At 37.6% G+C, this 26,196-nt stretch overlaps 1 protein-coding gene across 3 annotated transcripts in view; it reads left to right on the top strand.

The window, feature by feature from the left end:
- The window catches only part of CFAP91 (cilia and flagella associated protein 91), a 137,228-nt gene that overhangs the window by 84,772 nt on the left and 26,260 nt on the right, over positions 1–26,196 (top strand). For all 3 annotated transcript variants that reach the window (XM_090265544.1, XM_090265486.1, XM_090265626.1), the window contains exons 6-10: positions 2,391–2,572; positions 15,546–15,723; positions 19,249–19,406; positions 20,578–20,760; positions 21,895–22,037. In XM_090265544.1, coding sequence (XP_090121670.1) covers positions 2,391–2,572; positions 15,546–15,723; positions 19,249–19,406; positions 20,578–20,760; positions 21,895–22,037 — 844 coding nt within the window. The remainder of the gene's footprint in view (positions 1–2,390; positions 2,573–15,545; positions 15,724–19,248; positions 19,407–20,577; positions 20,761–21,894; positions 22,038–26,196) is intronic.

Genomic DNA, 26,196 nt, shown 5'->3' on the forward strand with positions numbered 1-26,196 from the left:
GCCTGAGGATGGGATCCAGGACAAAGCAGGGCTCAAGCCAAAGAGGGAGCAGATGCAGGGTCTCTGGTTTTGGGTCCTGATCGAGATTGGGGATAGGTGGGAAAGAGATCACTCATTGTTCTTTCTTATTTGCATTTTACTCTCCCTAAACTAACTGAAATGGAAAAAAGAATAGGTTGGAAAAAAATAACAAGTTAATTAGGAAAGGAGCTGTATTGTTATTGTAGGACTTCTGTGAAATTAGCACTCCTTTGCGTCCGTTCTTCTGTCCCATCTTAAGGATCTTAAGTCGTCAGAAACCTTGGTCAGAAGGCTTCATTAAGTTTTATCATTACCTTAGCACATTTGATCAGATGGTTTAAGTGTGTAATTATTAAATTTGGAACATAAGAATTTATTCTCGAGTCAAGCTAATGGTGTTATAATAATATTCATATGATTTGGAATGATATAAAGCTGATTTGAAGTTATTTCCTCAAGTAGAAATTGTAGTAGAATAATATCTGCTGAAAACATAAACTATAAATACTATATTGTCTACATAGAAATTAATAGCAGTTGCTGAAAAAAATGATTTCAATATCCATTAGAATTCAGCATTAAAAATAATTTAAAGTACTGACCTATTACAGATTGAACCTCCAAGTAGGTGCTTCTTTCTAACTGGCATAGACTTAAACTGTTAAACTGCCTTTGATTGTTTTTTAAAATGGAAGTCTCTCTCTTATTTTGCCATATTTAGTTATTTGTTTATGTAATTTAACAAATTCTACCAACAAGAAAAAAATTGTCTTTTAAATGCAAGTAACTATATGTATTATTTTATTTTATTTTAAAAGTAATACCTATCTAGGTTTTAAAATATTGAAAATTCAGGAAACTATAAACATGAAAAAATTATCTTTGTAACCCTACTATCCAGAAATAACTGCTCTTATTATTTTATTGGATACCATCTAGGGATTTTTCTATGCACAAAACACAGTTTTTAAAAACATAAAAATATCCTCTTATTATGATACTGCTTTATAGTGTTCTCTTTTTATACTTTCATTAAATCTTGGATATATTTGTATGTTCATAAATATAGGTTACATTGTTACTTTTGGTAGCAGCATAAATTCTGAGTATGCCATATTTTATTTTATTTTTATTTTTTTTAGAAAACTTTGCATTTAAAAATTCTTTTATTTTTTGTTTTTCAATTAAGTATGCCATATTTTAAACAATCCTATTGATGGTGAATTTTTTATTCTTATAAGTGAGACTTTATGAACATGTTTGCATATCTCTTTGTACACTTGTCCAGTTATTTCCTAGCATAAATGACTAGGAGTACAATTGCTAGGGGTAAAAGGGTACTTAATGGGTTTGATATATAATGGATCAGTTTCCTGCTAATTGGGTTGTAGCTATTTGCATTTCCAGCAACAGGTTATGAGAATGTCTGTTTTTTCACAACTTCACCAATGCTAGGTACTTTCAGTTTTTAAAATTTTTTGCTTATGTGACATAATATAATAGCATCTTGCTGTTTTAATTTACTTTCCTTTGATTATTAGTTATGTTCATTATTTTTTCATATGCTTTTTAGAAGTTTTACTTTTTTGCTCTGTGAATTTACCCATTTTTTCCCTATGGGTATTTAATTGTTTTATTGATTTACAAGAGCTTTTTATATAGAAAAGGATGCTTAATTTTTTATCATATCTTGCAAAACCTATTTCCAAGAGGGCCATTCACATTTTAAATTTGTTTATGATATTCTGAGGTATAAAAGTTCCAACTTAAATTTAATTCTATTGATCATTTCCTTTCATAGTTTCTGGCTTTTGAGATGATATATGTACTTATGCTTCTCATTAGTACTTTTATTAGTCTCACTTTTAAATTAAATACTTTAAATTATCTGGAATTAATTTTTTTTTTTTTTTGCAAGGGATGAGGTTCTGTTCTCTTTTTTCTGTTTCTGTATTTGTATTTCTGAAAGGAAACAGCTAAAATTGAGTGCGTAACTAAAAGCAAAGAATAAGGAAACCAGGGAAATAGCAATTCTGAATAGATTCAGAACTAACTATATGACATCCTAGAATCTTTTTATAGCTCTATGTACAACAGCTCTGCCTAATGACACACAGATAAATAGGCACTTTTGTGAGTAGATCTAAGTTTTTCTACCCCTTCAATTTCTTGGCAGAGGTGAGAAAAAAAGGCAATTCTCTCAAGGTTTTTGGGCATAATCCTGGTTAAACTGGATTTGTAACTTTGGGCCTATCTATGTTAAAGGGAGAAAGGACTTAATGAAGCTCAAGAATTTATTTCTATTTGATTATATAGTATTCTAAGTGACTGTATCCGGTTTTAATTTTTAAAGTAATTTTTCCTTTTAGGATAGAGGCATATACTTTTCCTCCTGCTTCGACTAAGTACCTACCCATCCCTTCAAAGTGCACTGTGGGCACTCAGACTGATTATCGTGATTCTGAAGCTCAAACAGATCCGTATTCTCCAGAATATGTAATATGTCAGGATTCAGTCCCTGAGCTCTTGACCCTGGCTACTCTGACTTGGGGTGAGTTGGTAATTCTCTTGCATATTTGAAGATGACAGTCCTGGTAACCATGCCAACTATCAAATTCCTGGATATTAAGAGCACATAGAGGCAGCTATGGTTTTAAATATCTTGCTTAGTGGAGCTACTTCATAGACTCACACTTTTTCTGATACCTTTGTTCAAAGTGAGTTACATCCTTTCCACTGTAAGGAGGCTTATTGTACTTCATCCTTGAAGTTGAAGTTATATTTTGGTTTAATTTTTTTCCCCCAATGAATGCTCTTTATTTAAAAAAAAATTATTAGGATAACACTGATGAAAAATGTTATATAATTTTCAGATGTACAAGATTATAATTCAACATCTGTGTCTAGTTTCCTTCCATTTCATTACCATATATTTTATCCCCTTTATCTCTATTGTCCTCTCTTCACCTCCTTTCTCCTCTGGTAACCACTACCTATAACCACTATCTATAAGATTGTTTTTGTTTGTTTTGTTAGTTACTTTTTGTTTTGTATTCCATATAAGAAAAGGGAACCCTTGTACATGGTTGACAGGAATTTAAGTTAGTGCAGGCACTATGGAGAATAGTATGGAAGTTCCTTTAAAATTAAGAATGGAAATACTGTGTGATTTAGCAATTCCTCTTCTGGGTTTTACCTAAAAAGATACAAACACTTATTTGTAAAGATATATGTATGCCTATGTTCATTGCAACATTATTTACGATGGCCAGGACATGGAAACGACCTAAGTATCTGTTCACTGATAAATGATCGGATTAAGAAGATGCAGTACATATAAACAATGGAATACTACTCAACCATAAAAAAAGATAAAATACTGTTATTTTTGAATACATGGATGGATCTTGAGAGTATTAATTTTGTGGTAGCTTTTTTGACTACTCACTTCCCTGCTCTCATTGTTTCTCCTAGTGAACCAACTCCTTTCCTTTACACATAAACTTTTTTTTGAATGTATAATGCATTTCAATATATTATATACAATATTATTTTACTTTTCCAAAATATCTTGGAATTTATCAAAGCTCTCTTACATACATACCTTATTGGATGACTTCTTTTGATATTACCTCTGAAATGCTAATATCTTTCAGGCTCAGAAATTCACTCTGAGAATAATGAAATCTAGCTTAGGCCTATATTATGTGAAACTATAAAAATTAATAGGAGAAAGGACCTTTAGAAATTGTTAGACATTAGCTTATCGAACTCATTTGATTGTAGCTAGCTAACCGAAAACCAGAGAGGCTGACTCCTCCAAGGTCATGGAGATAGTTGGTATGCTGTAATGATTTGCATTAAAATGATATTACTTTTGTTTTCCCATTGTAATAGATTGCAGTAGTCAAGTCTGCATCACCAGCAATGAAGATACTTATTTATGAACCCCAGTGTTGATTCTTGTTTCCTGGCTCACTTTACAAATCCAAACTAAGCATTCTTGACACCCATGCTTTGATGTAGAGGCTCTATTTTGAGGCCTAGATGGCAGATTAAAAACACGCTGAAAGCTTTTCCTTCTGCACTGAACACATTAAAATATATTACAAAAATTAATAAACACATGGCCACACTTAAAAACAAGGAAGAAAATTTCTTTTTTTTTAATGTTTTTTATTGATTATACTGTTACAACAGTTCCAATTTTCTCCCCCTTGCTCCCCTCCACCCAGAACCCCCCTCCCCCAGCAATCCCCCCCAAGTCCATACCCCTGGTTCGTAAAAATTAACTATCCCCCCCTCGCAAATATTAGGACCCTTTGTAATCTTGTAAAGGACAATGGGCGAAGGTCTCGTGCTCCTCTAGCTGCTTCAAGCTGGACATGGTTGTCGTCCTACCTACCCGTGGGTCCAGAAAACCCTAATAAGAGTGGGGGTGTGGAGGGGAGGGTGGCCTTCCCACATGGGGAAGGATTGTGCAGACTCCAGGTCAGTTGGCTGTCTCTGGTCAACGGCGTGCTTGGTTTAACAGGCTGGTGTCCTTGTTGTGTTCTGGGGGCAACAGATTTGGCGAAAAGGGTTAAAAGACATCATTCAATCCATAACTGTGTCGGCAGCCGTCCGTCTCGAGAGACGATGGTGTAGCTTCTTAAGAGTCTATCTGCACCGCCGAGAATGGTTGTGCAGTCCGACTCGGGAGTGACACGGTATCTGTCTCCTCCCGTGTTGAATCGACATCTTACGATGACGCTGGAGTGTCCTCTCCAGTGAAGCTGAAGCTACAGAGCCTCGAGAGACGATGGTGTAGCTTCTTAAGAGTCTATCTGCACCGCCGAGAATGGCTGTGCAGTCCAACTCGGGAGTGACACGGTATCTGTCTCCTCCCGTGTTGAATCGACATCTTGCGATGACACTGGAGTGTCCTCTCCAGTGAAGCTGAAGCTACAGAGCCTGGGCAGGGTGATATGGAGGGTCTGCTGTTGCCCATGCAGCAGACCCCCCCTCTCTTCGCAGCTGAAGGGTCCAAGGGAAAGACGGAGTCAATACAGCTTGGCTTCAGGTGCGCCGCAGGAGTTGCCGTTGTTGACTACAATGTCAAACCGCCTTAGGGACTCCGGCTCCGGATTTTCTGTCGGGGTTTACTCCCTTAGCCTTTCCCCTGAAGAGGTATGCCGCAAGGCAGCGGAGGTTTTTTGGAGTCAGAGTTTCCTTCTCTGATGTGCCCTGACTGGAAGATCGAACCATAACTACTAGATGACAAAAGGCAGGGATTAATTTTTCAATGTTCCATATTAGGAAAAAAAAAAGGGCTTCTTTGTAAGAAGGTGTGCTAGGCACATCTCACCTGTCCAAAACCCTTTTGCCCATTATACTTAGTTTGGGCTGAGGTAAATAGTTTAGGTTTTCCCCCTCTCAGACCTCTGGGCCTTTTCTGTCCAAGCCATTAGGATAGAAAAGAGAAACCCGTTTTAAAGTGAGGCCCACAGACCACCCCATTCTTCCCCAACCCAGCCATTTAGTTCAGTCAAACCGTTGAGTCTCAGGAGGCAGCGCTGCAGAGAGGATTAAGTGAGGCTTATGCGTACAATCACTCAGGTAATGCGATCATAGGCTTATGTCCTTTGAAAACAGAAAACACGTGTTAACTTATGTAACATAACCCACAAACAAGTCTCTAAATCTGTAAGACTGTCTTATTGGGAAGACATCCAGTTGCAAGGCACTTGAAATTCTATTTGCCTGCAACTTGAATATCTTTGATGATATCACAGACATGGTTTAATTTTCAAGTGAAACCATATTTTAAATGAGAAGAAACTTTTAAGACGGTTAGTTGCCCTATTTTATACTCTACTACTGATCATTGTGATTTTCCTTGAATAATAATTTTTCTCCCTAAGGTTACCCTCCTTGTCTTTAAAGGGACTACATTAAGTCCATTTTTAATTTATCCTGTTCGTTTGCATAAACATAACAAGAGCAGCAAATGATCACTTATGATCTTTAGTTCTGCTTTGCTGGAACTTACCCAAGGAATATTTGGGGTGACCCTCAGTCTGTTCTTCAGGGCACAGAAGCTGAGCCACATATCTGGCATTCATCCTTGCCTGTACACACCTGTTTTTTCCAAGTCTTTCTGGTTTTTCATTGCGCCTTAAGGTCCCTTCTAGCCATCTTTCAGGAAAACAACCTTCGTTCCTTCCCTGGAAAGATTGCTGTGGACCGCACAACCAACCATGGTACCAGGCCTTTTATCTCACGGGCTTTTATTACCTTTGAAAGTCATTCCCAGTTCCTCAGGGCTTTCTGGTAACAATCTGTGCCCAAGTATGTTTCCTTTAGACTTGACATTCCAGTCAAAGACTTGGTCAAAAAAAAAAAGAAAAAAAAAAAAAAGGAACCTCTATTGACAACTGGTCTTATTAGTTCTATGCAAAGAAACCTATGTCATTACTTACTTGTTTAGAATGCCAAACTCTGGAGGGATCAAATAGGGAGAAAAATATACAACGTGAAGGAAAATCTTTGTCCTAATATTCACTGAACTGGCATTTCCATTCTTCATATTTTCATTTTTCCCCCACTAAAAAAATTTTTTTGTTTGTTTTTCCATTACAATTGTCTCACTTTTTTAGCCCTCTTGCTTCCCTGCACCTTGTCCCTCCCTTCCCCCACATTTAGTCTCCACTCAGTTGCCCCTGTCTGTGGGTCATTCATATATATACATATATATTTTTTACTTGACCCTTCCCCTTACACCCTTCTTTTCCTCCCCCTCCCCCCTTGTTACTGTTAGTCTACTTCTTGTTTACATACCTCTGGTTCAATTTTGCTCATTTGTTTGTGTTGTTCATTAGTTTCCTGTAATAGGTGACAGCATAAGGTATTTTTCTTTTGTTGCCTGGCTTATTTCACTAAGCATAATTTTCTCTAGTTCCATCCATGTTGTTGCAAATGGTAGAAGTTCCTTCTTTCTTTCTGCTACATAGAATTCCATTGTGTAAATGTACCACAGTTTTTTGATCCACTCATCTACAGATGGGCACTTAGGTTGTTTCCAGCACTTGGCTATTGTAAATAGTGCTGCTATGAACATTGGAGTGCATAGGTTCTTTTGGATTGGTGTTTCGGGATTTTTTGGATATAATCCTAGCAATGGAATTGCTGGTTCAAAAGGCAGTTCCATTTTTAGTTTTTTTAGGAAATTCCAAACTGTTTTCCACAGTGGCTGCACGAGTCTGCATTCCCACCAGCAATGCACCAGGGTTCCCGTTTCTCCGCATTCTCTCCAGCACAAGTTGTTTGTTGATTTGTTGATGATGGCCATTCTGACTGGTGTGAGGTGGTATCTCATTGTGGTTTTAATTTGCATCTCTAGAAAATTTCTATAGTTTAGAAATGGAGATGTCTCCCTAAAGAAATACCTGGGAACCTATCATGATGAGCAGGGAGCCACGTCTGAGTTACCTGCCTGAACAGAGGAGACAGAAACTTTTCTCCTGCTTACAGGTGGGACTGAAGTCCAGTGCCTGTCCATCTAAGGTTATAGCCAGAATTGAGTCAGGCAACTCTGCCTGGGGCCTTGTACTTTACCTCTTGGTGTGCTATTGGCTTAGCATTGAGTTGAGTAGGACAAGAGCTAGGTTCTCCAAAACAAGAGTCTAGGCAGGGGCGCAGAGATGCTTCACTAGGCAAAGAAACCTAATGTGGAGCCCTGCTCTTGGAAGCACTGAGGTTGGAGTGTCAATAAAATTCTCTTTGATTCAAGCCTACCCCCTCATCTATGAGGCCCTGGGTAAGGGTTCACATGGAGGTCCACAAACTCTATGAATAGATGTTTAAAAATTAAAAAGCAAGCTAATATCTGTTAAGTAAAATACATTCTTTATTTTTCACAAATAGAGCTTTATTGACACGTTGAAAGGACAAGTTTAAATTTGCAATTTGTAGACTCCATGTTGGAATGTGGCAGCAGGGGGTGAGACTACCTATGGTCTGTCCCTTTCTCTGTCTCTATTCCATGTCATGAGGGGCCTGACATGCATGCAGGTGATTACCGCACCTTGCTTTGCCAATCTCTGTTTATGCATTCCTGCAAACAGCTGCCACGTGGCCACCCCTTGGGCTTATAGGTGAACAAAGAGCAGCATACAGTCTGCCCTCAGGAATCTGAATCCTGGGAAGAGGCCCATGTAGATTTGGGAGGTGGGCATGGGGCCATCTGTGGAAAGGTCTCAAAGGGCAGGACTAGATCCAAGTGGACATATTCCCTTGGACCATCACATTACGATGATGGGCAGAGCTCTGAAGAACTAGGCTGGTCAAAGAGTACACCTGTTCAGGGTGCTCATGAGAGAAACCTGCAGATGATTTCAACCCAAGAATTACGAAGCATCTAAGAAACACTGAGAGTGATCCACAAAAAAAAAAAATAAAGAAAATGAAAGAATAAGTTATTGAGCAAATGGAGCAATTTGGAAAAGACTTAGGAAGTACTTTTAAAATCCCCAAAGAGGTGAAGTTCTCCCTTCAATGAAAATAAGAATGGAAGCTATGAAGAAGAACCAACTGGAATCATTGGAAGGAATAGTAATTAGCTTTAGACTTTATTAGGAAACTATAAGTGGAAATTTCTAAGTTAAACACTTTAGGGGTGACCTCTAAGAAAGGAGAAATATAATACAAATGGGGGGGTAAATAACAGAAAGCTAAAATGTGGGGGGAAAGCAAAGAAAAAACATTAGTAAATAGAAAATACATAGTGAGATGACAGAAAAGTGTTCAAATATTAGTAATCAAAATACATAAAAGTGACTTAACCTTGCCTGTTAAAAAACATTCTTGGCTTGGACTAATAAAAACCCAGCAAAAACAGCTTGATATTTATTAAATAAAACTGAAACTTTGAAAATAAAGAGGTGGAAAAATATACTGATAGCTAACCCAAAGAAAGCTGATGTAACAATGTTAATATTAGACCAAAGTTAATCAGAAAACATTAAAAGGGCAAATGAAGGACATATAACAATTATAAAAGAATATATCTGTCATGAACTTGTATGTACCCTACATAGACTCAAAATGTAAAGCAAAAATTGATTGAATAATAAGGAGAAATAGACAAATCCCTACTCATGTGGACTTCAGTGCTCCTCTTTCAGATTAAGCTATCAAAAGTTAGTAAGGATTAGGTGATTTGAACAAGATGATTACTGTGCTTCGCTGACATTAAAGAGTTTGCATGTAGTAGGCCATGGCCAGGCCTGCTGTAGATCTGACTATGCTTTAAGGAACAGAATGTGGAAATACTTGGCTGCAGCACTGCAACAAAATAATAATGGTCTGGGCTCCTTTGACCTTGCAGTTTCCTCATTCCACGTTCATAGTCATTTGATCTATGAGAAAGGTGCCACTATAATTCAGCAGGGAAAAGGAGGTCTTTTCAAATAAATGGTGATAAAACAATTAGATATCCATGTGTAAAAAAAAAAAAAAAAGAAGAAGAAGAAGACTTCCGGCCAGGATGGAGGCATAAACGGACATGCTGTGTCTCCCTCCACAGCTGGGGGGGCGGGGGGAGGGGGGCGTGCAACTGCCTTAAGGCTGGAGACAGCCAGGGGTTCCAGGGGGTCGGGCTGTATGGAAGTCCAACAAACAAGGATGTAGAGAGGAAATGCTCATCCAGACAGGTGGGAGGGGAAGGCCAGAGCCAGGGCGGAGAAGACATGTTGTGGTGGTGGCAGCGGCGGCAGGCTGGCGGAGAGCGCAGCTACACATTTTAGGGAGTCAGGAGTGACACCTGGGGAGCGTTCCTGGCTCCTTGCCGGACCGCACAGCTCATGATCCCAGCACCGGGGAGGGTCAGGCCTCATTGCTTTTGACTATGCAGACCAGTGTGGGTTGGGGCGGAGGCAGAGACTGCTGGTATCTTGGCAGGGTCCCCTTGTTTGAAGGGTCCCCTCAGTCCTGGAACATCCGTGTACCCATCCACTCTGGGAGCAATGGCTGGGGCGATGGCTGGAGGGGCGCCAGTCCCATACGGAGGTGGGAGAGGTGCCGGGAGGTGGGGCGAGTGCTGGGCAGGTGGCATTGTTCCTTCTCAGACCCCTCCCCAACATATAGCGCCACAATGTGGTGAAACAGGTTACCTGTTACTGACCAATACCTAAGGCTCCACCCCTTACAGCATAACAGGAGCGACAGCTCTACCTAAGGCACAGAGACACACACAGGAGACTTCTGGCCAAGTTGGAGGCCTAGACTGACATGCTCCGTCTCCCTCCACAACTAAGAAGGCATACAACTACCGCAAAACCAGAAATAACCAGAAGTTCCAGAAAATAAATGGAAGTCCAACGTATGAAGTTATAAAGAAGTGGTGCTTGTCCAGACGGGTAGGAGGGGTGAAGCTGGGGCAGAGAGGTCAAGCTGTGCTGTCAGCGGCAGCAGTGGCGATGGTGGTGGGACAGTGGTAAGCACAGACACCCGTATTTAAGGGGAGGTGAGAAGCACCTGGGGAGCACCCTCGGCTGCAGACCAGACCCATCAGCTTGCAATTCCAAAGCCAGGAAAGGCAAACCTTCATTGCCTTGGACTGTGAGGCCCAAAGTGGGTGGAAACGGAGGAGGAGGCTCCCGGTCTTGCAGCAGAGAGTGAACGGCAGGAATCCATCTTGGAATCCCACCCCCGCATAAAACGCCACAGCGTGGTGAGAAGGGTCGCCTGGTTGTGATGAGTGCACGAGGCTCCGCCCCCTATAGCATAGCCCAAGAAGCAAAGGTAAACACAAAACTGTCAGGATGGCACAGATCATGATAGAGATCCCAGTAACGCAGCTGACTGGATAGCAAATATCTAATCAAATGGACCAGCAGATAGGAAATCTTTCTGAGGCACAGTTCAGAGCTTTGGTTATAAAAATCCTTACAGACATAACAGCAGATCTTAAACAAGACAGGGAAGGAATGAAGGCTAGTCCTGCTGAAATGAACAAAAACACATACAAAACTAGTGGGAGGGAAGGAAAACCAGGGATCAAATCAACAAATCGGAACATAGGGAAGGAACAGTCAACCAGTGCAGAAAGAGGAAACAAAAAGTGAGGAAAATGAGGAGAGGCTCAAAAACTTATCGGACAGCTATAAGCAGGCCAACATCTGAATCATAAGGTTGCCAGAAGGTGAAGAAGAACTAGAAATTGAAAAATTATGTGAAAAAACAATGAAGCAGAACTTTCCTAACTTGGGAAAGGAAATAGACTTACAAGTCCAGGAAGCACAAAGAGTTCAAAAAAAACTGGACCCAGGGAGAACCACTCCAAGACACATTATAATCAAAATGTCAAAAATTAAGGATAAAGAGAGAATCTTAAAAGCAGCAAGAGAGAAGAAGAGAATTACATACAAAGGGGTCCCAATAAGACTCTCAGCTGATTTCTGAAAAGAAACTCTGCAGGCAAGAAGGGACTGTCAAGAAATATTCAAAGTAATGAAAAGCAAAAACCTACAACCACGATTACTCTATCCAGCAAAACTGTCATTCAGAATAGAAGGGCAGAGAAAGTGCTTCCAGGACAAAGTAAAACTGAAGGAGTTCATCAGATCCAAACCACTGTTATATGAAATATTAAAGGGACTTGTTTAGGAGAAAGAGGATAAAAAATATGAACATTGAAATGAAAACTGTATCATAACAACCAACAACAGAAGCTAGGGAACTGAAACAAAGGCAAACTAAGTAGGCAACGAGAGTGGGAAAAGAATTATAGGTATGGGGAACATATCGGGGGGAGGTCAACAGGGAGGGGGGTAGGGGGAAAGGGAGGTAGATGGTACAGGAATTAAGCATAGTAGGAGGGAGTGGAGTAGACAGGAAGATGTTGAGAAGAACTATATGCACAACCAATGGGCATGGACTAAGGTGGGAGTCAACTGGAGGGAGGGGGTCGCTGGGTGGAGGGGAGCAGAGGGAAAAGAAATTGGGACAACTGTAACAGCATAATCAATAAAGCATATTTTAAAAAATGATAAAAAAAGAAAACTTTGATTATGATTCCTACTTCAATGCAGTCTCAGCAAAAAACCCAACAGGTATGTGTGTGTGTATGCATGCGTGCATGTATAAATTGATAATCTGATTCTAAAATTAATATGGAAATGTGAAAGGGTCAAAAGTAGTCAAGACAAATGTGAAGAAATAGAACAAATATACACTACCAGATATAGAGACTTACTGTAAAGTTGCAGTAACTAAAAAGTGTGATATATTCTCAAAGATAGACAAATATAATATTGAGAATAGAGTCCAGAAATTAACTCACAGATAAATATCATCTCACTTAAAACAAAGTGACACTGCAGTGCAATTGGGGGAAAAATGGTCTTTTCAGTACATGGTGCTGAGCCAATTAGATAGTTATCTTGAAAAAAGTGACTCTTGATTCCTACTTGATACCACAAACCAAAATCAATCACAGGTGTTAAATATGAAAGGTGAAACAATAAAACTTAGAAGAAAACATAAAATAATATTTTCATGATCTTGGGTAGGCAAATATTTTATTAAATAAGACAATAATGCTAATAATAAAAGGGAAAATGAGAAATTAGGTCACATTAAGATTAAGAACTTCTATTCACCAAAAAACAAAAAATAAACAAACACACAAAACCCCACCACATTAGGATAGTGAAAAGGCAGGCCACAGATTGGGAGAAGATATTTGCAATATAGCTATATGTGACAGAAGACTCATAACTAGAACACATAAAGAAATCCTAAAAATCGATAAGAAAAAGACATCCTAACAATGAGAAAATGATGTGAACAGGCACTTAATAAAGAGGATTTTCAAATGGCTAATTAACATATGAAACAGTGTTCAACTTAATTGGTAATCAGGAAAATGCAAATTAAAAGCTTAGTGTCATACTATTACACACATACCAGAAAAGCTAATATCAAAGAGATTGACATTCCCAAGTGCTGATAAAGATTTGAAGCAAAGATAATTTCACACATTGCATATTGCAACTATTTTTTGAAAATGGTTTGGTAGTATCTTCTAAAGCTGAACATACCTATGACCCAGGATTTTCATTTCTAGCTATATACCAAAGTACTTAGTTCTACTGACACAAATGCGTATGTATATTCATCAAAAGAAAAGTGCAAGAGTGTTCATAGCAGCACTATTCGTAACTCCAAACTAAAAACAACCCAAATGTCCATCAACCATAGGATGGATGAATAAAATATAGTTTATTCATACAATGGAATAATATATAGCAATGATAATGAAAGTACAACTACATGTAACCATAAGGATGGATCTCACAGATAATAAATGCTGAGCAAAAGAAGTAACACACAAAAGAGTACCTACTTTGATTATCCTTGAGGCAGGAAGAGACTGGGAGAGAGTATGATGGGCAATTTTGGATTCTAGTATTATTCTGTTCCTTGATCTGAGTGCTGGTTATGTGGGATGTTCATTTTTGTGCCTTTGTGCACACATGTCATACATTAATAAAAGTGTACACAAAAATAAGTGTAAGATAATGACACGGTGAAACAGGTTGACACTGTAAGCACAAAGAAAAAATATTAAGTGCTTACTGTGTGCCAAGAACTGTTCCAGGTGCTTTACATTTTTAATTTATTTAATCTTCACAAGTTAAATGAATAATACAACTTAAATCAGAAAGACTCATGATCTTTAAAAAGGCTAAAGAAACGACCATTAGGACTATAAAGTAATTTTTGGATAAAGGTTAACAGTACAATCAAACCTCTTGTAGGAAATATCAAGACAGAAGACAGAGATACAAGTACCGTGTATTAGGGTTGGAAGGGTGACATAACTACACGGTAAATGATTTTGAACCATAAGAAAATACTGTGCATAGCTTTTGCCTTGTATTTTAAAAATAGATAAGTTATACAATTTTTATGGATAATAGAAATTACCAAGCTGGTTTCAAGAAGAAATAGCAAACCTGAATATAATAACTATAGAAATTGATTTGGTAAAAGAAATTCTTTTAAGAGTACCAGGCCTAAACAACTTTATAGATAAGTTTACCACTTCTTTAAGGAACAAATAAGCTCTGTTTTATGTAAATTCTTCCAGCAAAGAGAAAGAGAGAATAGAGGTTAATTTATTCATTTTATGAAGCTAATATAATCGTGATTTGAAACTGAATAAGGATAATACTAGATAAGAAAATTACAGAGCTACCTCATATATGAAGAAAGTGCAAAAATTCTAAATAAAATACCAGCAATCAAATCTTGCAGTATTTAAACAGATGACTTACCATAAGCAAGTGGGTTAATCATATAAATTCAAGTTTAGTACAATATCAGAAAACCGATGTAATTTACTATTTTAACAGAAAATGTAATAAAAATGCTTTAGTAGATGCAGAAAAGGTGTTTAACAATATTCATCACTCGTTTTATCATATAAACTCTAAATAAACTGGAATCTGAAGGAAATCTTATTAATTTAATAAAAGGTGTCTACCATAGCCTTCAATATATGTTATTACTAAACGTGAAACTTTAGAAGCTTTACCTTAATATGATAAAAAAAAAACAATGATCCCTTCATCACCGCTATTATTTAGTAGTGCAGAGAACATCCTAGCCCAGAGCTTATTGAGCTAAGCTATTACCCTTTGACCCCAGGGACATTTGGGTGGCATCTTTGTATGTCATAATAATTAAGAAGTGTTCCTGCCATTTAACATATGTTATGTGGTTTGGGGAGTAGGTTGGCATGGATACTAAATATTTTGTCCTGCGTGGGAAAGTCCCATGCAACGAATAATTATCCACTATGGCAGTAATAGTACCCTGGTTGAAAAATATTGAATTAATGTAGTAAGAGAAAAGAAAATAAATGAGGTATGAGGATTAGAAAGAAGAAGCAGACAGTGTGGTCATTTAAAAAATCAAATGAAATAACAAATTATTAGAACTAAGCAACTTGAGTTCAACAAGGTAGTTGATTATGAAATTAGCATACAAAGATCAGTAGCTTTCCTATACATGAACAATGTCTAATTAGAAATGTTGTTGAAAAAATAATATTTTTAATAGCAACAAATAACAAAGTAACTAGGAAATCACTCAATAAAAACATGTACGAAGCAGTTATGGAGAAAAATATAAAGTGTGACCTTCTTCAAGTTGCTTTGATATGTCTTTGTATTGCAAAATATAGATTTGTCTATACTGGGCATATCAGGGTGTGATTATTCAGTAATCACATAATATTTTTCAAATACTCTCCAGCATCTCATATGTAAGTAAATAAAATGTCTTCTGTATGAATTACTAACAAGAAGCAGTACAGGGCACAGCTGTGAGGCACATCTGGAGAGTGTTTCTTAATATTTCTTCCAGTCAGAACCTTAGATTTAAAGAGGACAGGAATTGAAAGGGAATAAATTAAATACTGGTAGGTGCATGAGTTTGTTCATGTGTTTCTAAAATGTTTTTGCTTCATCCTTCAGGTCGAGGTCTCCCGGCAGGACAAGCTGAGGTAGAGATGATAGAGCGTGCCCGGGAGAAGCGTGCCTGGGAAGCCACTCTTCCTTCTCTGAGTGACACCTCCTGGTTTGAGAAGAGGAAGAGGATGATAAATGCAATGGAGAGGAAGGAGTGGGCTTTCAGAGAGCAGGAGATTGACAAGTAGGTTCTCAGTCACTCAGACAACTGCTCCTGTGCTGATGGAAGTAATGTTAATACGTACTTTTTATCTGTAAAGCATTTTCCCAAATGTATTAGGTTTAAAAGTAATTTTCAATCTGTAGAGATAGGAAATTGGGTTTCTGGCTCTTTCAGGAACAATAACTATATAGTTTTCTCTCCATTGATATATAAATATATGATGCCCTCTTTGTGCATGCAGTGCAGCATGGAACCTAGATCTGAGCAATTCCTCAAAGCACCTCTGATTCTTCTCTTTTCCCTTTAGTCTCTAATCTAGGCTATCACAGAATCCCACTGATTTTTGCATGTCTTTCAAACTGTCCCTTTCAGTTTATTCCCAGTTCCACTGTCCCTAGGTCTTGGCCCTCTTCCTGTCCATCAAATAGCCTCCTAGCTGATCCTGTTTCTTATTGCCCCTCGTACTGGTTCACAGCCAGAACACCTTGGGTTCCCACAGTAGTTAATGGGGCATTTTCCATTTAAAAGCCAAATTGTTCAATTTCTTCAATTAAAAGATGAGATCATAGCACATAAATAATAATACGCTGAGGTACATCTGGTTGAATTTTCAATCATTTTAACTGATGTATTTTTATTAATGAGGTTGTTTGTCCCTGGAATATGTAGAAATGACAGCTGCCTAGGTAGGAAGGAAGAAAGGAAGGAAGGAAGGGCACTTACGCTATACCAAGGCTGTCCTTTTTCTGGGCTGTGATGAGGCACTTTATTGTTCATAGCAATGCTACCAAAACCCCTGAGAGCATGCCTACATATAAGAAAGTTAGGGACCAAGAGGCTCTGGAACTCAGTGTGGTTCTGAATTCAAAATGTGTTTACCATCTTGCAACAGCTTCTGATTAACCCTGAATCAGGACTGGATGATGTTTTGGTAAGTGCTTGCTATTTAATAGAAAATAGTGTTTGGAAGAAAGTAGGCAGCAAATACCCGATCCTGTCTGCAGAAATTTAAATTTATTGCTGCAATTTGCAGAACTATATTGTTGTCAGAAGGACACTAAAAACACTAAAAATCTCTGGCCAGAATGAAGACATCACCTGAGGAAGTGAGTACTTTGTTAAACTGAGGATAATTTTAATAAACATGTTTTGTGTCCCTCCTGTGTGCAGGCTCTGTGCTGTGAGTTGGGGAAACAGGGATGAATAGGATATTGCTATGCCCTAACAGAACTCCTTATGGTCCACTGGGGTAGGGAGAGCAGGTGGTTGCGATGGGGCAAAAGACCTGCAGGCCTACTCTCGAGTAGGGTCTGTCAGGCGATGTGCTGCTCTGTATGCAAAGCGCCAGTGGAACCCAGGCAAGAGAATCATCAGTTCTGTTTGAGGTGAATGGGAATTTGGGAAGGCTACTGAGAGGAGATAGCCTCTGAGCTGGGGTTGAAGGGCGAGTAGGAAGCCATCAGGTAGATGACAATATCGATGATGATGATGATGATGATAATGATATTCATAGAGCATATATGACTTATAAAGTACTTATTATGTGCTGGAACCAAATTCTGAGTCAATAATTACGAAAGTGTAGTCCAAAGACCGGCAGCATCAGCATGATCTGGGAATTGGTTAAAAATGCAAATTATCAGGCCCAATCTCACGCATACTGAGTCAGGAGCTGAGTGCAACAATCTGTGTTTTAACAAACCCTCCAGGTTATCTGATTCAGGCTCAAGTTTGAGAACTACTCTTTTAGAACATTGTACACATCAACACATTTAGTTCTCACAACAACCTAGTGGGATGGATACTGTTATGATGTCCATTTTGACTGCAGAAATTGAGCTAAGTGATGAAGTTGAGAATTGAACCTAGGATTTCTAACTCTAGAGAGAAAGGTGGTCTGTGGCTTATTTTTTTTAACCACCGCCCCATATCACTTATCACTACTTCCTCACCCTCCCATCTATATTCACTTTGAAAAGCTCCACCAGTATGACATGTTAGCTCTGTCTTTAGTCCTTTTGAGTCAAACATTCAGCTCCCTCTGCAGAGGATTCACTTCTCCCTTGTCAATGTGGCAAATCTCAATCCTTGTTTATCCTCAAGACTGCCAAATTAATGACTCCTCTAAGGAAGCCTTCCCCTGCCATCCCCCTCCTTCCCTCTGACCCACTGGGAATAGTGCTAGACATTGGTGCTCTGTTGTTTCTTCTCCCACAGAAATCTTTTCATTTTTTTCTCTTTTTTGCCTTTTTTTATTGTTGTTCTTTTACATTTGTCCCAATTTTTCCCCTGTTGCTCTCCCCTGCTCCCATTCTTCTGGTCTAGTATTTATCTCCTTGTGCTGTAGTGTTGGTTTATATGCCCTCTCCACTAGAATAATGTGTCTTCAGAGAAGGTGTTTTGTCTTGTTCATCCATGATTGTTTGGCATATGGTGAACACTTAATGCATATTTGACAAATGACTGAATAAATTACTGTATGAATTTTGAAGTAGGAGAAAAATGTGTAAATCTTTAAGAAGAAAAGTCTTGATAGCTATGTGGCACAAGGATTGAAAGGGAGAAAGACGAGACGAGCAACAGAGACCAAGTTAGGAGAGAGATGACAAATATGAGCTAGGGAATAGATGCAAGAACTGTTTCAGAGGGGAGACGATTTAAGAGAATGGGTAGATTTCTGGGGGAACAAAATGAGTGGGTTTTTTTCGGGTTGTCAGGGGATAGCCAGAGATTTAAGTAGACAAATTATGGTTCAGAAATATATGGGGTGGTCCTGACTGGTGTGGATCAGCTGGTTGGAGTGTTGTCCCGCCAAGCATAAGGTTGAAGTTTGATTCTGGTCAGGGCACATGACTAGGTTGTGGTTTCATTCCTCAGTTGGGGTGCATGCAGGAGGCAATCGATTGATGTATCTCCCTCACATCGATGTTTCTCTCCCTCTCATGTGCCCTCCCTTCCCCTCCCTCTAAGAATAAATAAATAAAATATTTTTTAAAGGAAATATCTGGGCTGGAGGTAAAGATTTTAAAGTCATTTGTACATGATTATATACACATGAGCAAGATAACCCTGGGAGAACAATGCAAAAAGGTAAGGGGAAGGGAAACAAAGGTTGACTGAGAGTACCTATATGTGCCACACACTGGCATTTGCTTCAATACTTAAGATAGGATGCCACAACCTCATTTTCTCTTCACTCCTGTTACTTAGCCATCCAGCAACCAGGTCATCTGGATTGCGTATGAACATCTTGTTCATGTAGACCCATCTGACTAGAGAGCCCTTATTTTGCCCACCTACCTGGCACACACATCTTTGTCCTCCAGAACTACACCTATATATATTCCTGTTACATACTCACTATTGAGTTATCACCTGCAGGCTCCCATCTGTCACACTTTTGCCAGAGTGATCTTTTTAAAATATATGAATATGATACAAGCCTAAAAAGAAGATCCAGTTTATGGCAGGTGTTCCCTTTCTCTCTAGTGGAACACCCTGTTTGAGATACCATATACTTCTTTACGTTTTGTAATTTACTTGAAGACTGCAGGAGATTCGCCTGGAAGTTCTAAAAGAGCTGCTGAAGAAACGTGACAAGAATCAGAATGAAGTGAATATGAAGCACTTGAACGCCCAATGGTCTAAACTGCAGGAAGCAAAGGAAGCAAAACTGGCAAAAATTCAACATATACATGTATCAGGTAATAGTGTAGTATGAACAATGAAGAGAATGGAGAAGTTAGCTTTGCTTTGGATCTTTGATCAAACCTGACTTAACTGTGACATAAGTCTGTTTTGGTCCTAGTGGTATTAAACTAGAAGAGTGGAGAAAAATTCCTTACTATGAAAATCAACTAATGATGTTCCAGCAGGTAGTCAAGCTATTGACATAATAGTGTGTGTAGATGTTTGCCTGGATACAGAGTCCTGTTTCTCAAAAGAGACATTCAGATATCTTTTTTCCTACTTTCTCCTTCCCATGAAATTTTAATACCACAGTTATACTGTATATCTATTTATGTACTACAAGTATATTCATACTTTATACATAAAAAGAGTCAGTAAAAGATTAAGAATGACTAAATAAAATTTTTAAAATAAAATTAAAATTATTTTAACCTATTACCACGCCACTTAACTTTATAGCTATATTTATTAAGTAATTTTAATGTAATTGAACTTATATCAATATATGCAAATTAGCAATTTATATATATAACAATATAATCACATTTTTAAAAAATCATTCAAATTGTCATTTTTCTAGCAAAAATAAAACAATACTAAAATTAAATTAACTTAAAAATTATTTTTTGTCATTAACTTTTAACTTTTTCTGATGAGAAAATAGCGTTCAACTTTAGTTGCATTTAGATAGTGTCAACATATGTTTTTTTCAGAACTTGACATATTCTCATTTATTCTGGTCTTAGCCAAGATGGGCAGAGATTATTGAAGAGCCTGTAGTCTTCTCTCCCTTTAATTATTCTCCTAAGAGAGAATAATTAATTCCCTTAATCTCCATTGAGCATGTTTTCTTTTTTTTCAGTTACTTTGAGTTTCTTTCATTTATTTAACAAACTTTTATTGAATACCTCTTCTTGACCCAGAGCTTGGAATGCTTTATAAAAGATTTTTAATGAGTACTAATCAAAGACACTAACTGATTCAGCTTCTGTCATTCCTGCCTGGGCCACAGATGACAGACTTCTGTTTTTACTATTATAGTCTTGCTGCAGTGAGCAGGTATGATAAAATTCACTCAGTTTAGTAGCTTCCCTGAGAATAAAACTAGAACTGGTTTTCTAATCTGCATTTGGATCATTCAGAACAATACTTTGGAAATAGTCATGGAGGTATGTTTTATTTTAGCAATCAGAAAACTTACGGGAAAGAGAAAGAATATAGAAGGGAAGTTGGAGAGAAGAAATATCATCAAGGACTATTCTGATTATGCATCACAGGTCTACGGACCTCTATCTCGTCTTGGTCATTTCCCAGACAACAACTCAGAGGACTTTGTAGTGAAAAACCACTATCTCAACACCTATGAAGGTAAGCAATTTACATAACTATAAGTTCAGTATATCTTAGAAATATAAATTATAAATATATGTATACACACACAAACACGCCTATATCCTGGGGAGGAGAGTCTTTCTATGCCTTGATATGAGTAGTACATTACATCTTTTATACTAGTGATTAGGGTTATCTATTGTGATTCTCAATTGGTAACAAAATATACCACAGTCAGAATACATAAATAAATACAAGATTGCATAGTTCAATAGTGGTGGGGAAAAAAAGAAATAGAAACTAATATATAAAACATAGCAATTTAGATTAAAAGCTAAACTACAAATAAAAATACTTGCTAGAAATAGTAATATATTTAATATTATTAATAATATAAGTTTATATAAACTAATAAAAAGTACTAAGACCCTAATAAATAAATGGATACACTATACAACAGTTTATCAAGGAGTAAAGTTAATTAGCTACTAAGCATTTAAACATGTTTAATGCCATTAATTATCAAAATTAGGCAAAAATGAACAAGCAAAAGCTTTTATACCAGGTTTATGAAGCAAACAGGAAATGTATAATAAATGTATAATAAAATCAGTCCTTTATGAAGAAATACCAGAAAACTAGTGGGTAAGGGGATAGAAAATCAGGGATTAAATTCATGAAGAGGACTATTTCTGTTATAAAGTTAAAGAGAGGCCTTTATTTAAATTATTTAAATTTCAGTTGACAAGTTGAAGCATCACATGGTCAAGATCATGAGTTGATGGTCACAATGTTGAACTCATAGCTCTGGCTTATCAACTCCAGAGCAGAATATGATAAATTGGTATACATCCACTTTAGAATAGTGGTGCCATGTATCATCTGATCATTCATTTTCTATTGACTATCATTGTGGAATTAATTTTTTTCATAAGGCAATCTTTTCATTTTCAAATGCATTTTTCTCTCTTTTTCTAGCATAAGTCACTGAGAACATGAGTTTATACATAAATCTGCTTTATACTTTGGGCATAATTCAATTGTATGAGATACACTTTATCAATAATTCTAAATGAGACCACTTGGCAAACAGCTATTAAAATTAACAATTTGCTTTCAAAACGCTACATTTAAGCATAGACACTAAAAACATGTACTTCCTTTCTATAGGATTAGTCGAACTTGAGTCATGTCTCCCAGACTTTGTGACACAGCCCCGAATCAGACCTCTGAAACCTAAAGTCATTACCACCAAAGCTGGTTTTCTAAAGAGGGCTGCAAGGATGGACCATGAGCTGGCAGAGGTTCATAAGGTATAATTCTTGTCTGGAAGACAAGATACTTCTGGTGAAACTTTTGCAGAGAAATACTACACTCCAAAAATTGTACTTTGCCTCGGGTGGCAGTGTCCAGTAATTTTCAACACACAGCCTTCATTCCTCCTCTCTCTAGACTTTCTCTTCTGGAGGTTGCCTGTGCTGTGCGCTGTGCTGAACCAATGTGTGTTTTCCCTCATTTTAAACAATAGGAAAACCTCTTGGAGGTTGCTCTTTTCATTTACAGAGGCAATGTTATACTCTAAAAGTTGTTCTAACTTTGAAGCTACATAAATTTGACACTACGTTGAGGTGTAACAAGTTTCTAGTGTTAGGAATTATTGTTGGTTTTAAGAGTATAGTAGGTCTCATTTTCTCCCTTTTAGATTTGTTACCAGGGCATCACAAAGAAAAGGTGTCATGTTCAACTCCTCTCTCATCTAGTTTAAAACTTAACTAAATGAGAAAGTTTGGTGGTTATCCCCATAAACCAACTACACAGCATCCACCAGCTGGGCTTTTAATTTTGTTAATTGGACAATAGGTGTACAGACTTGGATACTTTAGATTTGTGTTTTTGATAGTGGTGCTCAACCTTTATCATGCATCAGGATCATGGAGGGCTTATAAAAACATGTTGCTGGGTCCCACCCAGCTCCCCCAAGTTTCTGATTCAATAGGTCTGCAGTGAGGCTGGAGTATTGGCATTCATTACAAGTTTCCAGGGGATGCTGATGCTGCAGGAACCACACTGTGAGACTCTGGTTTATGACATTCTCATCACTGGTCTATGCATGTTTGTTTGTTCAGTTGGTTTTAGTAATAGAATAAGAACCACCGGAGCCCATACTCAAGATAAAAATTAGGACCTTGACAATCATGTGCAGGTATTTATGTGGTTCTTTCCTAACTCATCTCTATTTACCCATTCTAAACTTGGAGTTCATTATTCTCATATTTTCTGTAAGATTTATTTTTTGGAAGTTCCCTTCCATTTTTAATTTACTGAAGCTTTAAATCATGTGCTTATGTTGCATTTTATCAAACATTTTGTCTGCATTTATTGAGGTAATTTGTATTTTTTCTTTTTAAAGTTATTATTGCATTAAGGAACAGTTATAGTTTTTATAAATTTTTTTACAAATAATAATTTATCCTTGCATACCTGGATGAACCTAACTTGGTCAAGGTGTATTATCTTATTTTCAATACATTGTTGGATTTCATTTATTAATATGGCATTCAGAATTTTAATTCTATATTCATGAGTGAAATGACCTTATTTTTCTTTTTCATTTTGACTGTATATAGCATTGGTATCAGAATTATGCAAGTCTTCCAAAATGTACTAGGGAGTATTCTTTCTTTTCTACTTTTGAAAGGAGTTTAAGTAAGTTTGACATTATCTATTTCTTCAGTTTGGTTGACTATTCACATAAAATTATCTGGGACTGTTGTTTTCCTTATGGGAAATTTTTAATCACTCTTCAATTTCCTTTCAACTTAGAACTTTCTACATTGTTTTAGTAAATTATGTTTTCTTTACAAATTCCATTTCACCTAACTTTTCAAATGTTTTAGAATATGATTGTTGATAGTATTATTTTATAATTCTTTTAATGTTTGTTTTATCTATAATCATGCCCACTCTTTATTTTCATTCATACTATTATTTATTAGTGCTTTAATTACTGTTCCTTAATCAATTTTACTAGAGACTTGTTTATTTTCTTGGTATCTTTTTTCAAACAATGCAACTATTGACTTTGTTGATTTTCTTTATTATAAATGTTTATTTCAATTGCATTAATTCCCATTCATATTTATTATATCTTTATACTTTCTTTGGGCTTGTTTTATAGTTCTTTTCCTAACTTAAAGTAGAACTGTAGCTTATTAATTTTCAGTCACATGTCAGTTTTATATAAGTACATAAGTTTTTAAGGCTAAACATTTTCTTCAAAACACTGCTGTTGGTCCTGTCCATTAGTTTTGATATATAGTGTTTGTCATTTTTGTTAATATTTAATTTTTTAAAACATCCTTTATGCTTTTTGATCTTGTGAGTATTTAAATGTATTTTTAAATTTCCAGATATGCAGGAATTTTAACTCATTTTCTTATTAACTTTCTACTCAATTGCTCTCTGGCTAGTGTCTTAGACATGTATCTGTCATTCATTTCACTGATCCATATGCTATAATCACCCAATACATTTTTACTATTAATCATTTGCCAGTTATCTTTTTAAATCAATTAAAAGAAAGAAAACAATTATTATTTTATCTTTATTCATTCCTTCACCAATCTTTATTTCTTTACATAATAGAGCCATGTTTCTGACCTACATCATTTTTCTTCTGTCTGAAAAACTTGTTTTACTGTTTATTGCAGGGCATTTTTGCTGACAATGAACTCCTTCAGTTTTTGTCTGTCTCAGGAAGTCTTTCTTGCTCCTTTACTTCTTTTTGGAGATACAATTTACATACCATAAAATTCACCCCTTTAAAGTATACAATTCAGTTGTCCTTAGTACACTCACGGTATTGTTCAACATTATCACGGACTTCTGCTCGAGATAGCAGCATAGGTAAACACGGTTCGACTCCTCGTACAACCACATCAAAATTACAACTAAAATATAGAACAACCATCACTCAGAACCATCAGAAATAGAGTTAAATGAAAGTCTGACAACTACAGAATTAAAGAAACCATATCCATCCAGACTAGTAGGAGGGGTGGAGACACGGAATGGGCTGCTTCCACATCCCCATTTGGTGGATAAAAATTCAAGATAAATATCTCAAGAGCGAAGAGTCCCAGCCCCACACTAGGTCCCCCAGCCCAGGCACCCAGTATCAGGAAGATAAGACCCCATAACTTCTGACTGCAAAAAGCAATGGGGATTGAGTCAGTGGAAGAAACTTCTGGAGTCCCAAGCAGTTCCCCTTAAAGAACCCACATACAAATTTACTCAGACTCACTCCCTCTGAGCTCCAGCACTGGGGTAGCAGCTTAAAAGGCATCAGTGGCATACAGGGAAAAATAGAAGTGTCTGGCATCAAGGTGGGAGCTGGGGGATGGCTTTCTCCCAGACAAAAAGGCAGGCAGAACCCATTACCCCATTCAGAGCCCTCTCCCCACAGAGCCACCAAGCTGGGACTCCATCAACCTAGCTAACACTATTGGCCCTGCCCTGGAGATCCCAGGAGACTCCATTCCATCCAAATTATGGTCCCACCCAAACTGTTAACTGTGACTTTTCCATATGAATGGTTGGTGTTGGCTCATGCTTCACAACTTCCTAAATCCTATCAAACAAGCAACAGCTGGCCTCAGTAAGCCTTCCTCCTGAATACCTCTTACTAAGCAGCCCCAGCACTAGCAGCAGCTAGCCTAGATTTACAGCTCAGTTTCACCTGGGAATTTCCAATCCCAGCACAAGCAGCAGCTGTCTCAGATTGCTTTATAGCTCAGGCAGTGTGGCCCTGGGCCAAAGACAGGTAGGGACTGACTTTGGTCTGCATCACTTGGGTAAACCAAGAGCCTGTGCACCCGGTGGACAGTGACAGACCATGTCAGAGCACCCCACCCTGCCCCTGCACAGCTGATCCTCCATGAAAAGTGGAGGTTGGTGGTCAGCGGTCACAGCCAATCCTTGCAGCTGACTGCCCTGTGTAAATCTCTCTTGTTGATCTGCCAATAGCAATCAAGGCTCAACTACTGGAGGAGAGTGTACTCAGCCCACATGAAGGGCACACCTCAAATACCCAGCTTGGATGATAGGGGAGGCTGTGCTACTGGACCCCACAGGACACCTACTACATTAGGCCATGCTACCAAGACAGGGAGTTACAGCAGATCTACTTAATAAATAGACACAAACACAGGAAGGCTTCCAAAATGAGGAGACAAAAGCACATGACCCAAATTAAACAACAGATCAAAGCTCCAGAAAAAAAAATTAAACAAAATGGAGATAAGCAATTTATTAGACGCAGAGTTCAAAACACTGGTTATAGGGGTGCTCAAAGATCTTAGTAAGGACCTCAACAGCATAAAAAAAAAAAACCTCTTACTAAGGTACAATTTACAGGGAAACAACAGTAGAGCAGATGAAGCTGATAATCAAATCAATGGTTTGAAACATAAG

The sequence above is a fragment of the Furipterus horrens genome, unplaced genomic scaffold, assembly GCF_987537825.1.
Source record: "Furipterus horrens unplaced genomic scaffold, mFurHor1.1.pri manual_scaffold_1, whole genome shotgun sequence".
In the NCBI taxonomy this organism is placed as follows: domain Eukaryota; kingdom Metazoa; phylum Chordata; class Mammalia; order Chiroptera; family Furipteridae; genus Furipterus; species Furipterus horrens.